We start from the raw sequence: 13556 nt of genomic DNA on the forward strand, positions 1-13556 counted from the left end.
ACTCAACAGTGACCTCATGGTAGGGGAGTTGTCAGAAAGCAAGGAAGGGCACAGCGTGTGGGAGTGGAGGAGCTATTTCAAGAACTTAATTTGTGGGCATCCACTGTGTGAGGATCCTTCAGATTTCACTCCTGGAAGCCAAAAAGTGATGGCTGACAATAAATCAGTCTCCAGACTCTGGCTATGATAACCATAGAGAGTGCTGAAAATGTGTATCTACCAGGCAACAACACCCCTGTCTTAGGAATCTTCCACTTCACAGAGGTCAGGTACTGAGAAGAAGCATCCAGAGGACAAAAAGAAGTAAAAAAATTAAAGAATGCATGTAAAAACAGAGATATTGGTGCTGGGTAAGGAGCAGGTGCCACCAACCGGCTGAAGGCACCGCTGGTACCCAACAGCTCCGTGTGAGCAGAGGTGTCACCCACTGTACCTGCATTCCTGGGACTGCAAAACTTGCATCAATACTTTCACAGGATTGAAGTGAACATAAGGTTCTGGGTTTCACTGGTCAAAGTTTCCATGTTTAAAACTCAAAATGTGCCTGTTCTCTCAGGGGGAGGGTTGGACCAGGATAACAGGAACAGGTGGTTATTTCTGGAGGGCTGAAAATAAAGTAAACTCTCCCTGTAAAACTCCAGCTGATGTTCTGTAAAGCACTTATGGAAATCTGAACAGGTTCTAGTCCCTTTCATAAGAGAAAAGCCTGTTATTTTAGCTGGCGCCTCAAAAGTGATCATATTTGACTTCTTGGGGGCACAATGGCTGCTCAGACAGGATTGGATTTCCCTCTCTTGGATTGCTTTGTTCTTTGGGGGCACAGAGTGCCAGCCCTCACATGGGGCAGCACTTGGGCAATGAGAGACCCAGGCTGATGTGGAAGGGAAAACAAATGGTTGGATGTGGGAAAGCAGAGCCATCGGGAAAGTGTGCAGTCTGTGCTGCTTCACCCAGGACACTGCTGCAGTTACTGTGTCTGCAAAATGTAACCTTGGGCATCCCACTGCCATGGCACTGAGAGTTACCACAATCAGAATCTTCATGGTGCAAACCTGCCATGGTCAGAGATGCACACCACCTTCAGTTTACTGGAAATTTAGGGATCTGTGAGGATGCTCCTACCCACACAATTCTCATGTAGAATGTATTTTGTGTGCAACAGCTTCTTTATATTTCTCCAATAAACAGAAAATGGACTGGGACAACTGAAGACTGGAAACAATTCCCTGGTAACTTAGACACAGCTGACCCAGGAGTAGTGGGTTTAGGCAATTCCTTGAGCACAGAGCTGAGGGTGCTGGTGTGTTCTCCTGGCATGGATCAAAGCCAAGTCCCAGTGTCCAGCAGAAGCTCAGCACAGCTCCTGCAAGTTCATCTCTTGGAAAGGCACAAAATCCTGTTCAATTCTGTGCTTCCAGAGTGGGTTATCCACAGTCGTAGCACAGTGGGCATTAAACCTGCCAGGGGACTCAAAACATGGAACCTGGTGTTTCTGTTTCCATATTACAGGACTCCAGTAGGGATGGAGCTGTTACTGTGAGGACAATATGGAAAATGCCACCTCAGAAATATTTCCATATTTCCCAGAAGATGAAGTTTTCTGCTCCTCTAACTGCACTTGTGACCATTTTGCTTTCAAACTGAGTTTTGCAACTGTGACCACTCTTGGGTCCCTGGACACAAACTTGTGCTTTCAGATTCGGATCTAAAAGCAAACATGAACTTCATGGTGCTGATGCAGTTCTGGCTTAATGAGCAATTCACACTCGTGTATGATCTTTATAATCCTTAAAAGCAAACCCAGCTCATTTCTAAAGCAGAAAGGGAGAGAGTAAGCACTAGTGTCATCCACATTTATTAATTCATGTTCTGCTTCTCCAGAAGTGACTTCAGCAATTGCTTCACGCATATGAGCACAGGTTTCCCTAAATGAGCAATGGCCCCATGACCTTGAGCAGTGCTAGAAGAAAACAATGCTGTCACTTTGTCACATGCCATTGCTGAACCTGGAAACACTGGGTTTCAGTTCTATGAATCAAAAGTAGGGAATATCACCTGGTGCTTTCCAGGCATTGTGTCCGTTGGTGCTTTCCACGGAGTGGCTGCCCCCGGGATTGGGCTGGGCTGGCCACCAGATGCCAACAAAGCCACTCCATCACTGCCCTCCTCAGCTGGACAGGGAGGAGAATACAACAGAAGGCTCACGGGTGGAGATAAGGAATTTCTACATTTGAAATGTTCGACACAGCTAAATAGCCTGGAGCAAACCGATCCTAAAGAGCCGTCAATACCTTTTCAGTCGTGTTTCATGTGTTTTAACAAGACTATTTTTAGAAAGGGAAATTACCTGCTCTTCTAAACATTTGTTTCTGACTCATATATTTCATACCAGGTTTCTCATTCCTTTATTTCTCCTTCAATCCCTCTGACATAGCAGAGCACAGGCGTGTGTCCAGCTGCTGCACACCTGATGCATTCTGTTCTGGTAAGAGCATCGAGCGCAGTCCCGAATCGCTCCAGGGAAATGTCTGCAAGCAGAGCCGTCTCCCTTCCCTGTATCCCCTCCCTGACCTCCCGGTCACGGCAGGCGGGGCAGGGGCAGGGGCACTGCGGGGGGAGCCGGGCCGCTCTGCCCCGCCCGGCCCCGACCCCTCCCGCGGGCGGGCGAAGGAACCGGAGCCGCGGGGCCCGGCCGGGGCGGTCCTGCCTGGTGCTACCCTGCCCTGCCCCGCCGAGGCTCTGCCCCCCCGGCGATGATGCCGGTTATTTATTCCGCTGCCCAGCACGGGCTGTCCCCGAGGGCTCGGTGTCCCCTTTCAGCGCCGGCCCCGTGTCCTTGAAGCAGCGGCCGCGGCTCCCCGCGGGCTCCGGCAGCCGCGGCGCTCACGGACACTCGCCCGCACCCTGGAGCCTCCCGAGCACATGCAGCAGGGAGACGAGGCACTTCTCCTTTGGCCACCTGCTGATCCCATCCCGGGTTCCCCCCTTTCCTAGGCATCGCTCTGTTCTGGGAACAACTGTGAGAACTCTGCCCGGTGAGTAACCCACTGCCTGTTCCCAAACCTCTCCCACCGTGACCAAGTGACATTCCCACACCAGGACAGTGACTTGCTGATGGCCATCCCTTAGAACTTCTTTTTCGATCTCAGAGACAGTCAGCAACTTTTAAATTTCACTTGGCTGCCTTTGCTCTGTAGACTGAGGTGAATGGTCGTCTCCCAAGACGACTCTGAAGTGTCACTTTGGAACAGTTTGCAGATCCTCTCCTGTGGTCAGAACCATCGTTCTGGTACAGGAAATCCTTTGCAGGAGGTTCAGTACGTACAACCCTGCTGCTGTGGCAGCTGCACTCATGAAATGTCACAGGAGCTGTTCTCCTTCTGTACTGCACTACAGCTGAAAAAAGCCATTTCTGGCTGCATTGGAGCTCTGCAAAAATAACTTTAAAATATCTGGGGGACGCAGGCAGTTGTCTAGACCAGCATGTTCAGACAGGCCTATAGTATGAGGCACCTCATCTCAGCTACCTTTAAATAACACTGATTTGGTTTTTTGGGAATCCTGCATGAATCATTCTCTCTCCCAAGCAAGAGTAAAGCACCACTCAATAAAAAACATTTATTGATTCAGAAGCAACTTTTCCAGTGGGATTATTTGCATGTTCTCATCTGGAGTAATGGTACAGCTATGAACAACAATCTAAAGTGGTTTTGCTCAATACTTTTATTGAGTGCTTTCCCTTTCCCACCCCAGGGAAGTGCATTCCCTGTCATACATGCCTTACTTAAACCAGTGAATCATCTGCCTTCCTTCACAGATGCCCTCAGAACATGTCTGATTGGACAAGTCTGTGGTATGTCTGGTAAGTTGGCTTTTAATCTTCCTAACCCAGAACCATTTAGAAGTTGTTATGAGCAGTACTTGGAGCAAGGCAATGGAAACGCTTCTCTCGGGCAGGATCAGGGAAGGGTTTCTCTGTTTTCTCAGAGCTGCCAGAGGAATGGACTGGATGAGGCCAGGGGAGATTGGGTGTCAGGTGGGGACCAGCATTCATCTAGGGCTGCGTCATCTTTCCCTTCTGAGTGCACTGGAGTTGAACTGAAGGGCTTGTTTGTTCTTCCTAAATAGCCAGAGCTTTGCTGGCTCTTTGCACAGGGCAGCTTCCAGCAGGGATTTGTTGGGATGTGGCACTGCCCTGCCCTTGGCTTGCTGCTCCCTTCTCCGGGACAGGGACAGTCACCCTCTGCTGCACTTCCTTCTGAACTCCAGCGAGCACAGAGCTGAGCCCTGCCTGCTGGAGTGCCTGGAAAGGGGAAACTGGGATAAGAGAGAGAGGATTCACAAGGAGATTCATCTCTTGTTTCACACGTGTTATAGGTGCCCTGACATAGTTTTCACGGTTTGCATTCTGTCCGTACTTTGGTGGCAGAGTTGGTTACAGAGGGAGTTGGTTACTTTTACCTCGTTCAGTCTGGAGCAATTTTGGTTGATACTCTTTGCTTTCTTAACATGTGCTGCTACACAGAGCTCTTTAAAAAAACACAGTTACCAAAAATGGATTGAGAAGGCTTCTAAAAGCCTCCATGAGAAGAGTGAGTTACTTTGAGAAACTGAGGGGTGGGAAGGTGGAGTTTCAGTGGAGAGGAGAACCTGAAACACAGATACATCAGCCTAGGTACATTGTAAATTGTTAAATGATAAACTTCCTTAAACAATAGCTAGAGATAGAATTGTGTTTTCAAGGTATAAATATAATTTAATATAATATCATTGCCATGCTCATTTATAAAGAGAGGCCCTAGACTTGTGGAAGTTCATGCTTGTATTTCCCTCCAAGTACAAACCCTCTCCTGCTGTGGAAAGCAGAGCCATTCTCCCTGCAGAGAAGTTGAAAATAACCCAAAATAGTGAATGTTACAGCACCTGTGAGCCAGAATGGATTGTACTGATGGGCAGTAGTTCAACTTGTGACTGAGTGTTTGTGATCCAACTTTCTAATCCAGGATCCAGCACCCATTCAGAACTAAATCAAGGAGGCTTGGCCTGTCTTCCAGTTATTTAGAGTGAAATTATATTCTGATTTAGAATAAGTAAAACATAAGCAGTAGAATGAGGGTGTTTTCCCTCCCTCTTTCAGGTTGATCTTGCTGACAGTGTTCCTGCTCCTGCTCTGTGGGGTCTCAGCGAGCTGCATCAAATTCTGCTGCCGGAAGAAGAGGCTTCCAGTGGAGACCTTCCCTCGGCACCCTTGTGACTTGACAGTGATTGGCATTGACAGTGACAGCACTGCCCACAGCACAGTGACCTGTGAGTATCCTCTGGGAGTCACCTGCTCCATGGAGCATTGCTCTGGAACCTGTGCCTGCAATTCTGTGTCCAGCCCCTGCAGGAATGGGAACTTCCCAGTGCACTCCCAGAACAACTTCCAGCCCCACAGGGTGGGCACAAGACGTGAAGGGAGGGGATCAGGGTGGCACAGTGAGTGACAGTGAAGACCAGGAGTGATTCTATATGGACAGCTTTAGTGTACAGGGCAAAGGTTCTGACACCAAAAAAGTCTGTAATTTCCTGGAAAAAAAGCAGGACTAGTCCTTTATATATCAGTGTTCCACGCAGGTGTTTAATTTTTATTTTTCATTCTTTTTCTTCACAGCATATAGCTCATGGCAGTACCCTCCAAGTGTCCAGATTCCTTCAGTATTTGTGGATATGGATAAGAACACTGTGTCCCCTCCAGCTTACAGCCTCTATGCAATGGACCTGCCACCTTCCTATGATGAAGCTGTTCAAATGGGAAAGCAAGTGGCACGGATAAACCAGAAACTTAATGACATCCCTGAACAGGTGACACCCGGTGGGCTGCATCCCAGCCAGTCCCCACCTGATACAATCAACAGCGATCCAGCAACACAGGCAGATTCAGAAGATTCAGAAAATGCCATAAAAGAACAGCCACAGATCTGACTCAGTTCAGATGGGGAGTAAAGGAAGGGAAGGACTGTAAGTTAAAGAAGACATGAAGAGTTTGGGTTTATAAGTAGGTTATGACGGAAAGATGTTTCTTCTCATGCCCTTGTAATGATCTGTCAGAAGAAATGTTTTCTGTGACTGCTGTAATCCCCTGGTAAAGCTTCTTCAAGGATATGAAATGAGGTAAAAGGGCAGCGGTTTAAAAATGCCTGTAAAAGTGGGACATGAATGCTTGTTCATCTTCTGATAAAAAAATTGTTCCTTGTGTCCAGCAATAAAAAAGGTCAGGAGAATTTTGCCACCTTGGGAATACACACTCAGAACAGTACAAACAGGAAGTTGTTGTTCTAGAACAGAAGTTTCCCAAGCTGGAGTTGAAGGGGGAATCCCAGCAAGTGACGCTGAACAGCCTCTGTAGTTTCTCTTCTTTTGAGAACATCAGCTGTCCAGAAAACTGCTGAGGACAAAGTGCTGCACAGTGGCTCATGTTCCTCAAGGAGCAGGAAGATGCCAGGACAGGAGAGAGTGGAGGGAAATGCTTTGTGTTGTTTCACAGCTACACACAGGGAAGGAGACAGATGAGACACGACACTTCTGTCGTGGTGGTGGTCATGAGACCCGAAGGGATTGTTTCTGAGGTTTTGTAAATCTTTCCATTTCTATTTTCAAGACAAGTTGCCTTATGGGTGGGTTCCTTTTGCTATTTGTTTTTTCCAGATAAAGTACACATTAATTCCAAAGAGACACTTGCACACATGGTTTGGTATTACTGATGTGTTTCAAATATTCATCAAATGTTTCAAAGACACCTTTATATTTTGTTATCTGCTCAGGTGTCAGGATCTCAGGCTGCACAGGAAAGGAAAAACACAGGTTCCTGGCAGCTTTTACCAGTTCAGAACATGGACGAGCTCAGGAATGAGCAGGGTGACACAAAACATGCTCATTCCTGAGCCATCCAGAGTAAGTTAGAGATACAAATACCACAGTACAGGCTGGGCAAAAGTTCAAAGAAATTACTCTTAGGGATGTTCTTCATGAAGTACTGATAGAGGGATAATTGCTGAGCATCATTTTAAAACTGGGAGCTTGGAGCTGATTACAGCAGTTGCATCCCAGACAAAAATATGGGCTGTAGAAGCAGGTTTTTAATGCCAGCTCTTTCCCTTGCCCCTCCATATTCCAAATGGTCCAAATTTTGTCCACTCCTAAGCAGTGATTTTCTTTGAATCCACTTTAGCAAGGTGCTAATCTGGCTGCCTTTAAGAACATGAGCAATCGCCAGGGTGGCTCATTGCTCTGGAAAAGAGCAGCAACCAAAGCCTGAGCACTCGGTGCTATTAGCGAATGTAGCATAAATTTAGGTGTCTGTCATTAACAGGCAGCAGAAGTGGTGGGCACAAAAGCCTGCACAGCTTTTAGAAGACTGTTATTCTCTGACAACCATTACTGCAAGAACTGCCCTGGAAATGAGCACTAATGATTTAAAAATGAAGATCTCTGCCAGCCACAGGCCCGAGATGCTGCTACAGAGTCATGTGTGTGAGCTGTCCGTGAGTCTGGCTCCCGAGGGAAGGGTCGCTTCTATATTTAACTTACATGTAACTTACTATGAGGGTTGACTGGTGTAACAAATCTGCTTCTCTTGTGTCTCCTCTCTGTCATCCTTCATTATATTTCTCCTGTTTTATTCTTTCCTCTGCCTTCCTTAACTGTGTCAAGATGGAGACTGGGAATAACCCAGGGTAACTATTTGGATGTCTCTGGCTGGAAGAGCAATATGTGCCCAGTCCTGGATGTCTCCAAGTCACAAATACAGTCGATGTATTTTTATTTATTGACATTTTCCACAGCACTCAGAACAAGGTTTCTGCCCTTTCAAAGAAGGAATATGTGTTGGAGGGAAATGGCTGAGCGCTCACTCACAAGTAGAGATGGGAATTCAAAGCCAGGCAAGTGAAACAACCGTGACTGACACAAGAGGGCAGTCCCTCCCTTCTCGCTGTGTGCAGAGGATCATCGCCGGCATCGGCTCGGGAAGGGACTGAGCTGGCTGGACGAGGATGGGGAACAACCACCGCGGTTCGAGTTCCCTGCCCTGCCCTTCGCGCCTTGGTTTGCACAACGCCTCGGCAGGGCCTGACACGGGACTGCCAAACTGCAAGTTCTGCTCTGTTTGATCAGAGAAGATGCAAAACCCCAAGAAAAGCCCAAATGCCTGTGACTTCCTAGGAATAAGGGCATAATCTGGTGTTTCCTTTCTAACACCTAAGGAAAAGTCATGTTTTGCCCAGGTTCTTGCCTTATAATGTGGTTCATTAACTCGAACAGAAACCATGTGCTAACACCAGCTACTGACCCAATCAGCCCTCAGGAACAAGGACTGTCCTCTGCACACCAAAAGCAGCTCAGTTTGCTCCGTGACCTTCACAGTTAGGAAATTATTAGGGCCTTTCTTGTGACCTGCCTTCTCTAGAGCCTGCTAAGGGTAACCCCATGCTGGAGTCCTTCTTGCAATGGAGGGCTGAAGAGATCCCTCATCTCTACACAGCTCCTGTTTTCATTAGAACTTCACATTTTTGAAACCTACAGTCCTCTATCACTTTGCTTGAAATTGGTCAGTGGATTCAGAAGTTATCAGTTGGGTGTGCAGTGTGGAAGGAGGGGAAGCAGGACACAGATTTGACTGTGATTCCAAAGCCTCACTTCCAGAATAAACCAGGTTTAAAAAGAGCACCAGGTGGGAGGTTGGTCCCGCAGCAGGTTATAGGCTTGGCCTGATGGAGGATCTAAGAATTCTGGTTTGTCAGGCTGGTGGTTTTCACCATCACTAGATCTGTTCAAGTCTGATTATATCCACACAAGCTTTGTGACATCTCTAAGGGAAAAGCCCCTCTCTGTAATTACCCAAAGTGCATTTTTAATTGTGATTTATATTTGGTCCTCAGTTTGGCACTGTTCAGCATGCAATTTTTCTTCTCTCATTTGTTCAAAATGATCATTTTGTCAGTTATTTTCTGCTGTTCTTTGCTGGCTGTGTGAAAGAGCCTGTGCTGGGGAGATGGACTGCTGAGGCTGGAGCCTCCATCACTGTCTCTCCTCTCACACAAATGCACTCAGCACGAGCACTTGTGCTCAGAAAGAAAATGCAGCCATGGAAGTAAATTTCCTCAATAATTCATGGGCTTTATAGCCCAGAGCAAATTATACCTTGGCTCTGTCACGAAATTCAGGTTGCAAATCCCTTTATAGGCAAGCTCGTTAACAATATAAGTAAAGTGGTACCTCTAGAATGGCTTTGGTAATTGATGCATTATAATCTTTGGAGAGTATTTAGTGGTGAACCTGCAGCATCCAGACTGAGGCATCAGAGGGGTCTGGATACAAGAAAAGTCAGAGAAAAAAACATTTCTTTGTTTGCCTTGCAGCTGCCTTTGTCTGCCTCACTGGCCTCAAATAGCTCAGAAGGTTTGGCTGCTTTGTTTTCTAACTGCATTTTGTCTTTATCAGCTGCAGTTTCTGAGGGAAAAGGATCCCTGCTGCTGCCAGTAGAGATGAGTGGGACACTTGGACACGTGCAAAACCTGCTCATTTATGGAACAAAATATCTCTGCCACAACCACTTTCCACAATCTTAGCTGTCTGCTTCTGATCCTAATCCTCTTTGCCTGTTAGAACTTTTTTTGCTTAGGGAGACACTGCCTAATATTGCTGCTTTCCTTCACCCACAATTAAAATTCAAACTGCAAGAGAAGCCTTGGAATCCTTTTCAGAGCAGACAATGAAAAAGTATCACAGGGGAATTGTTCTCTAAAAACTGGAAAAGACAATAAATGTTTTATGAAATTCTACATCCTAAGGTCAAACTCAATGCACAAAAAAGGCTTAGGTGCAAACACACATTGCTGGGAAAACATTTTGTTCTGGTCAGTCAAAATTTAGAATATAAGATGCCAGAGCTCTTTTTATCTTACTGGGAGGAAAAAGAGGCCTGTAGAAAAGAAGGCAGACTTTCAAAGATATTTCAATTTTTTATTTTTTAAATAACAAAGCTCACCTTGAGCACTCAGAGAAAGGTGAAAATCAATTTCTATTTCAACCTAGAAATACCTGAATCTGCAGTAAAGGGCTTAATTTTTACTCACTTTTTACCCTCCTTTCCCAAGCAGCTCAAAAAGGAAACAAGAGGAGACTGATGTCAAGCTCTTATTTGTGCATTGTTTTTTCTCTTTCCATGCTAGGAGTTTATGGCATAAGCTACTTCCTTCCACAGCTAAGGAAGTGAAGTCCCAAGGTCCAAGTACTGACCTGGAAAACCCAGTTTGCTGCCTTTTCTACCAGACTTCCCACATGACACTGGTCTGTAGAACAGGGACTGTAGCACTGCCTTTTCTTGCACAGAATTTGGAGGATGAATACATTGAGCGTGGGCTGCGCTGTCATATTGAAATACAGGTACAGTCAGAGCATGATGAACTTTGTGTGGGACATGAAGTACAGGAAAAAACCTCCCCACTCCCTCCCCCTCTTAAGGGGCAAATCTGGAGAAGAAACTTGGGCAAAGTGTGAGATTTAGAAACAGCCCCTGGACTTCAGGTGCCTCATCCAGTCATCATCACAACATTCCTAACTAGGGGAAGATGCTGAGGGGAGAGAGGCAAGAAGGTTTGTTCAGCTCCACGGGGCTGGAAATGCTTCATTCCCCAAAAACCCTTGTCAGGCAGCTGTCAGAGAGCCCAGGCCGCTGTGCTGAAGGTAGGAGAAGCTGCTCTGCCCCGCACATAAGGTCACTCCAGCTGGGTTTGAAGGCAATAGAGATGTGATTAGCCGGCAAAGCAGACGGCCATAAAAATAAACACCCAGTGTGTGTTTGGAGAACGTTTCCTCTGCCCTTGGCTGAGCTGCCTGCTCCCAGCAGATGGGGGAAGTGAGCCGGAGTGGCCCCGGTGAAGGTCGGCTGGGCAGACTGCAAGGCCAACACACACAGCTGCAATTAACATTTAGTGCGGTTATTTGGAGGAAAAAAACCGTGGTATGCTTTTATTCCTTACTTATTTCACATATCGACTTTTCTCTCTTGATAAAAGGCCCACCGTACCTGCTGTAAAATACTGAAATTCAAATTACTTGGGCCATCTGGGAAATAAAAAAAGCGTATGTTCGGTTATTTTCCACTGTAATAATGAGGGAAAATTCGGTGATAATGAGTAGGGTTATCTTTCAATCAAGAAACATCCTGGAGTGTGACAGACTCCAGCTCTACCACAGATATCCTGGGCATCTAGATAGGTACCAATTTCAATGTCTCTGCCTCTATTTTCCACTGGTAAACAATTCTAGGATCCAGAGGTTGGAAAGGACCTTTGGACATCCCCTAATCCAGCCCCTCCTGCTCACTGGGGCCAACCAGAACAGCTTGCCCTGCCCACTCTGGCTCTGAATTCTCCAAGGATCTCACTGCCCCTCTGGGCAATCTGTTCTACTGTCTGACCCCCTCCCTCCTTTACAGTGAAAATAGGTTTTTGAATGTTTGAGTGGAATTTCCTGTATTTGGGATTGTTCCCACTGCTTCTTACCTTGCAAGCTGGTGCCTAGTGAGAAAAGTCTGCCTCTGTCTTCTTTCTACTCTCCCCCCAGGTATTTATACACATTTATAGATCCCACCCGTACCACCTCATCCTGAGGCCAAAGACTCCCAGCTTGCTCATCCTTCCCTCATACGTCAGATGCTTCAATGCCTTAATCATCCAAATATTTAACTCCATCTTTTCTCCAACTTGTCTAAATCATCCAGGAATTTCCCCTGAATTCCAGTGTGCTATTTAATGGATTTCTACTGCATGTGGAACAAAGAGCTGCAGAAAGCAGAGCGTGAAGTCCCCGTGGACGCCTGTCCCTGTGCCTCCTCCCCTGGCTGGCGGCGGTGCCACCTGGGCACGGGCTGATTGCAGGGCTGGCACGGTCATTGCATCACCTCACACAGCCAGGGAGCACCACGAGTGCGTGACGGCGGCCACCTCAGCGTGGCCCCACGGGAAGGAAATTGCCAAGGTGAAATCAGAGAAAGATGCATCTCCCCTCTCTCCTCTGCTCTACATGAACTGTTTAATCAGAAATGGACGAGCTGCTGGAAAGCAGGAAATATAAATGCAACCTTTTCCCTGCTTTGCATGGGGCTTTGGGGTGGAAGGTGCTACAGAAATACCCCTCCTTTGGGAGACCATGCTTTAGAAGAGCAGGAAATTGCTTGGATTAAAAAAAGAACACAAGGAATAATGCTTTTCCAGCCAGAGAAGGAAGAGAGATTTCCCTTCCTTTCTCTAGTTTATCACATTGTCACCAAGAAGAAAACTGTATTTCATCAGAGCATGGCCTTGCTCCCCCAGGTTTCAAACAAAATGGTTATCAATGAAAAAATCGTACGTGAATTGTAGCTAGAGATACTGCAAAGCCACTGCTCAGTGCTATGCCAGAATAATAATAATGGAAATTCCAAGTTTCTCATTGATTCCTACCTCTTGGTTTCCTAACACACCCCACTCTTCTAGGTACAAAACCTACACCCCAAAATCTCCAAGCTTTAGTCAACATGCAAGATGCCAGGTAACACATGTTAATGTAATTAGACAGCACAAAAAATCAGGATAACGATAATTTGAGCAGCTACGGAATTAGTCTGGTGACTTCTTCATCCACTTATAATTATAAATCATAAAAGTACAAGTGAGTACATGTGTCTAATCAACTGATGGCTGTCACACACAGCCCTTCTTCCTGTCCCCTTGATTTGTGTGGTCAGGCCTGGTCCTTTCAGGTGACCCCTTGGTGCCTCTTCCTTCCGTATCTCTGTGCAGACACTTACGCACAGACCTGTGGTTAATCCTGATGCCCAAACTTTGAGTCTGAAACAACATTCAGAGAAACGAAACTGAAAAAAAAAGGGAGTTTCTCATCCATCTGGAGATGGGGTGGGAGATGGAAGAAGCAACTGCTAGGTCCAAAAATCAGTCAGATTGTTCTTTATGACATGAGCCCCAAACCACAGGTGTGCATGTGGAAGGGTCTTTCTTCAAATCTGCATGTTTGATCTCTAGTGATTCACATCTAAAGCTGTGGCTGCATTGTCTTGAATTCAGGGAAGGCTCCAGTATAGAATCTCTGGCACAGGAAGTTCAGTTTCCTCTCCAGGTTTCCTTCCTCCACCTCCTTATATGCAGAATAGCAGGGAACTCACTTCAGCCTTGCCACTGCGAGTGAAAACTCTTAGGACTGCAGAGCAGTTTGAGTTTATGGCCCACACCTTTAGCTCAAGTGTTCAAGGAAGGCAGCACAGATCAGTGGATCTTGGTGACAGCACTTAATCCCAAAATATCCTCAACTGCTGAGCTGTGTTTTGTACCTGCACATGAAGCTGCACCCACTCCCCAAGCAAACATAATCAACAAGGGTGATACAGTGTCCCTTAGTGACATTCACCCCATTTCCACTGTCAAATACTTATTGATGACCGTGGGCACCAATCAAAGGCAGAAAATTTGGCCATCGTGTAACTTTGATACAATTACAAAGTAAGAAAAACTGTGGAA

General features: G+C 46.4%; 1 protein-coding gene across 1 annotated transcript; it reads left to right on the forward strand.

Moving 5' to 3' along the window:
- Nucleotides 1-2809: 2809 nt before the first annotated feature.
- TMEM52 (transmembrane protein 52) lies at nt 2810-9263 on the forward strand. The gene is made up of 4 exons (XM_069034992.1): nt 2810-3035; nt 3818-3862; nt 5138-5307; nt 5654-9263. The coding sequence occupies exons 2-4, from the start codon at nt 3831-3833 to the stop codon at nt 5962-5964; spliced, it is 513 nt and encodes a 170-aa protein (XP_068891093.1). The 5' UTR covers nt 2810-3035; nt 3818-3830; the 3' UTR covers nt 5965-9263.
- Nucleotides 9264-13556: the final 4293 nt, after the last annotated feature.

Source organism: Aphelocoma coerulescens, chromosome 21, assembly GCF_041296385.1.
Source record: "Aphelocoma coerulescens isolate FSJ_1873_10779 chromosome 21, UR_Acoe_1.0, whole genome shotgun sequence".
NCBI lineage: Eukaryota > Metazoa > Chordata > Aves > Passeriformes > Corvidae > Aphelocoma > Aphelocoma coerulescens.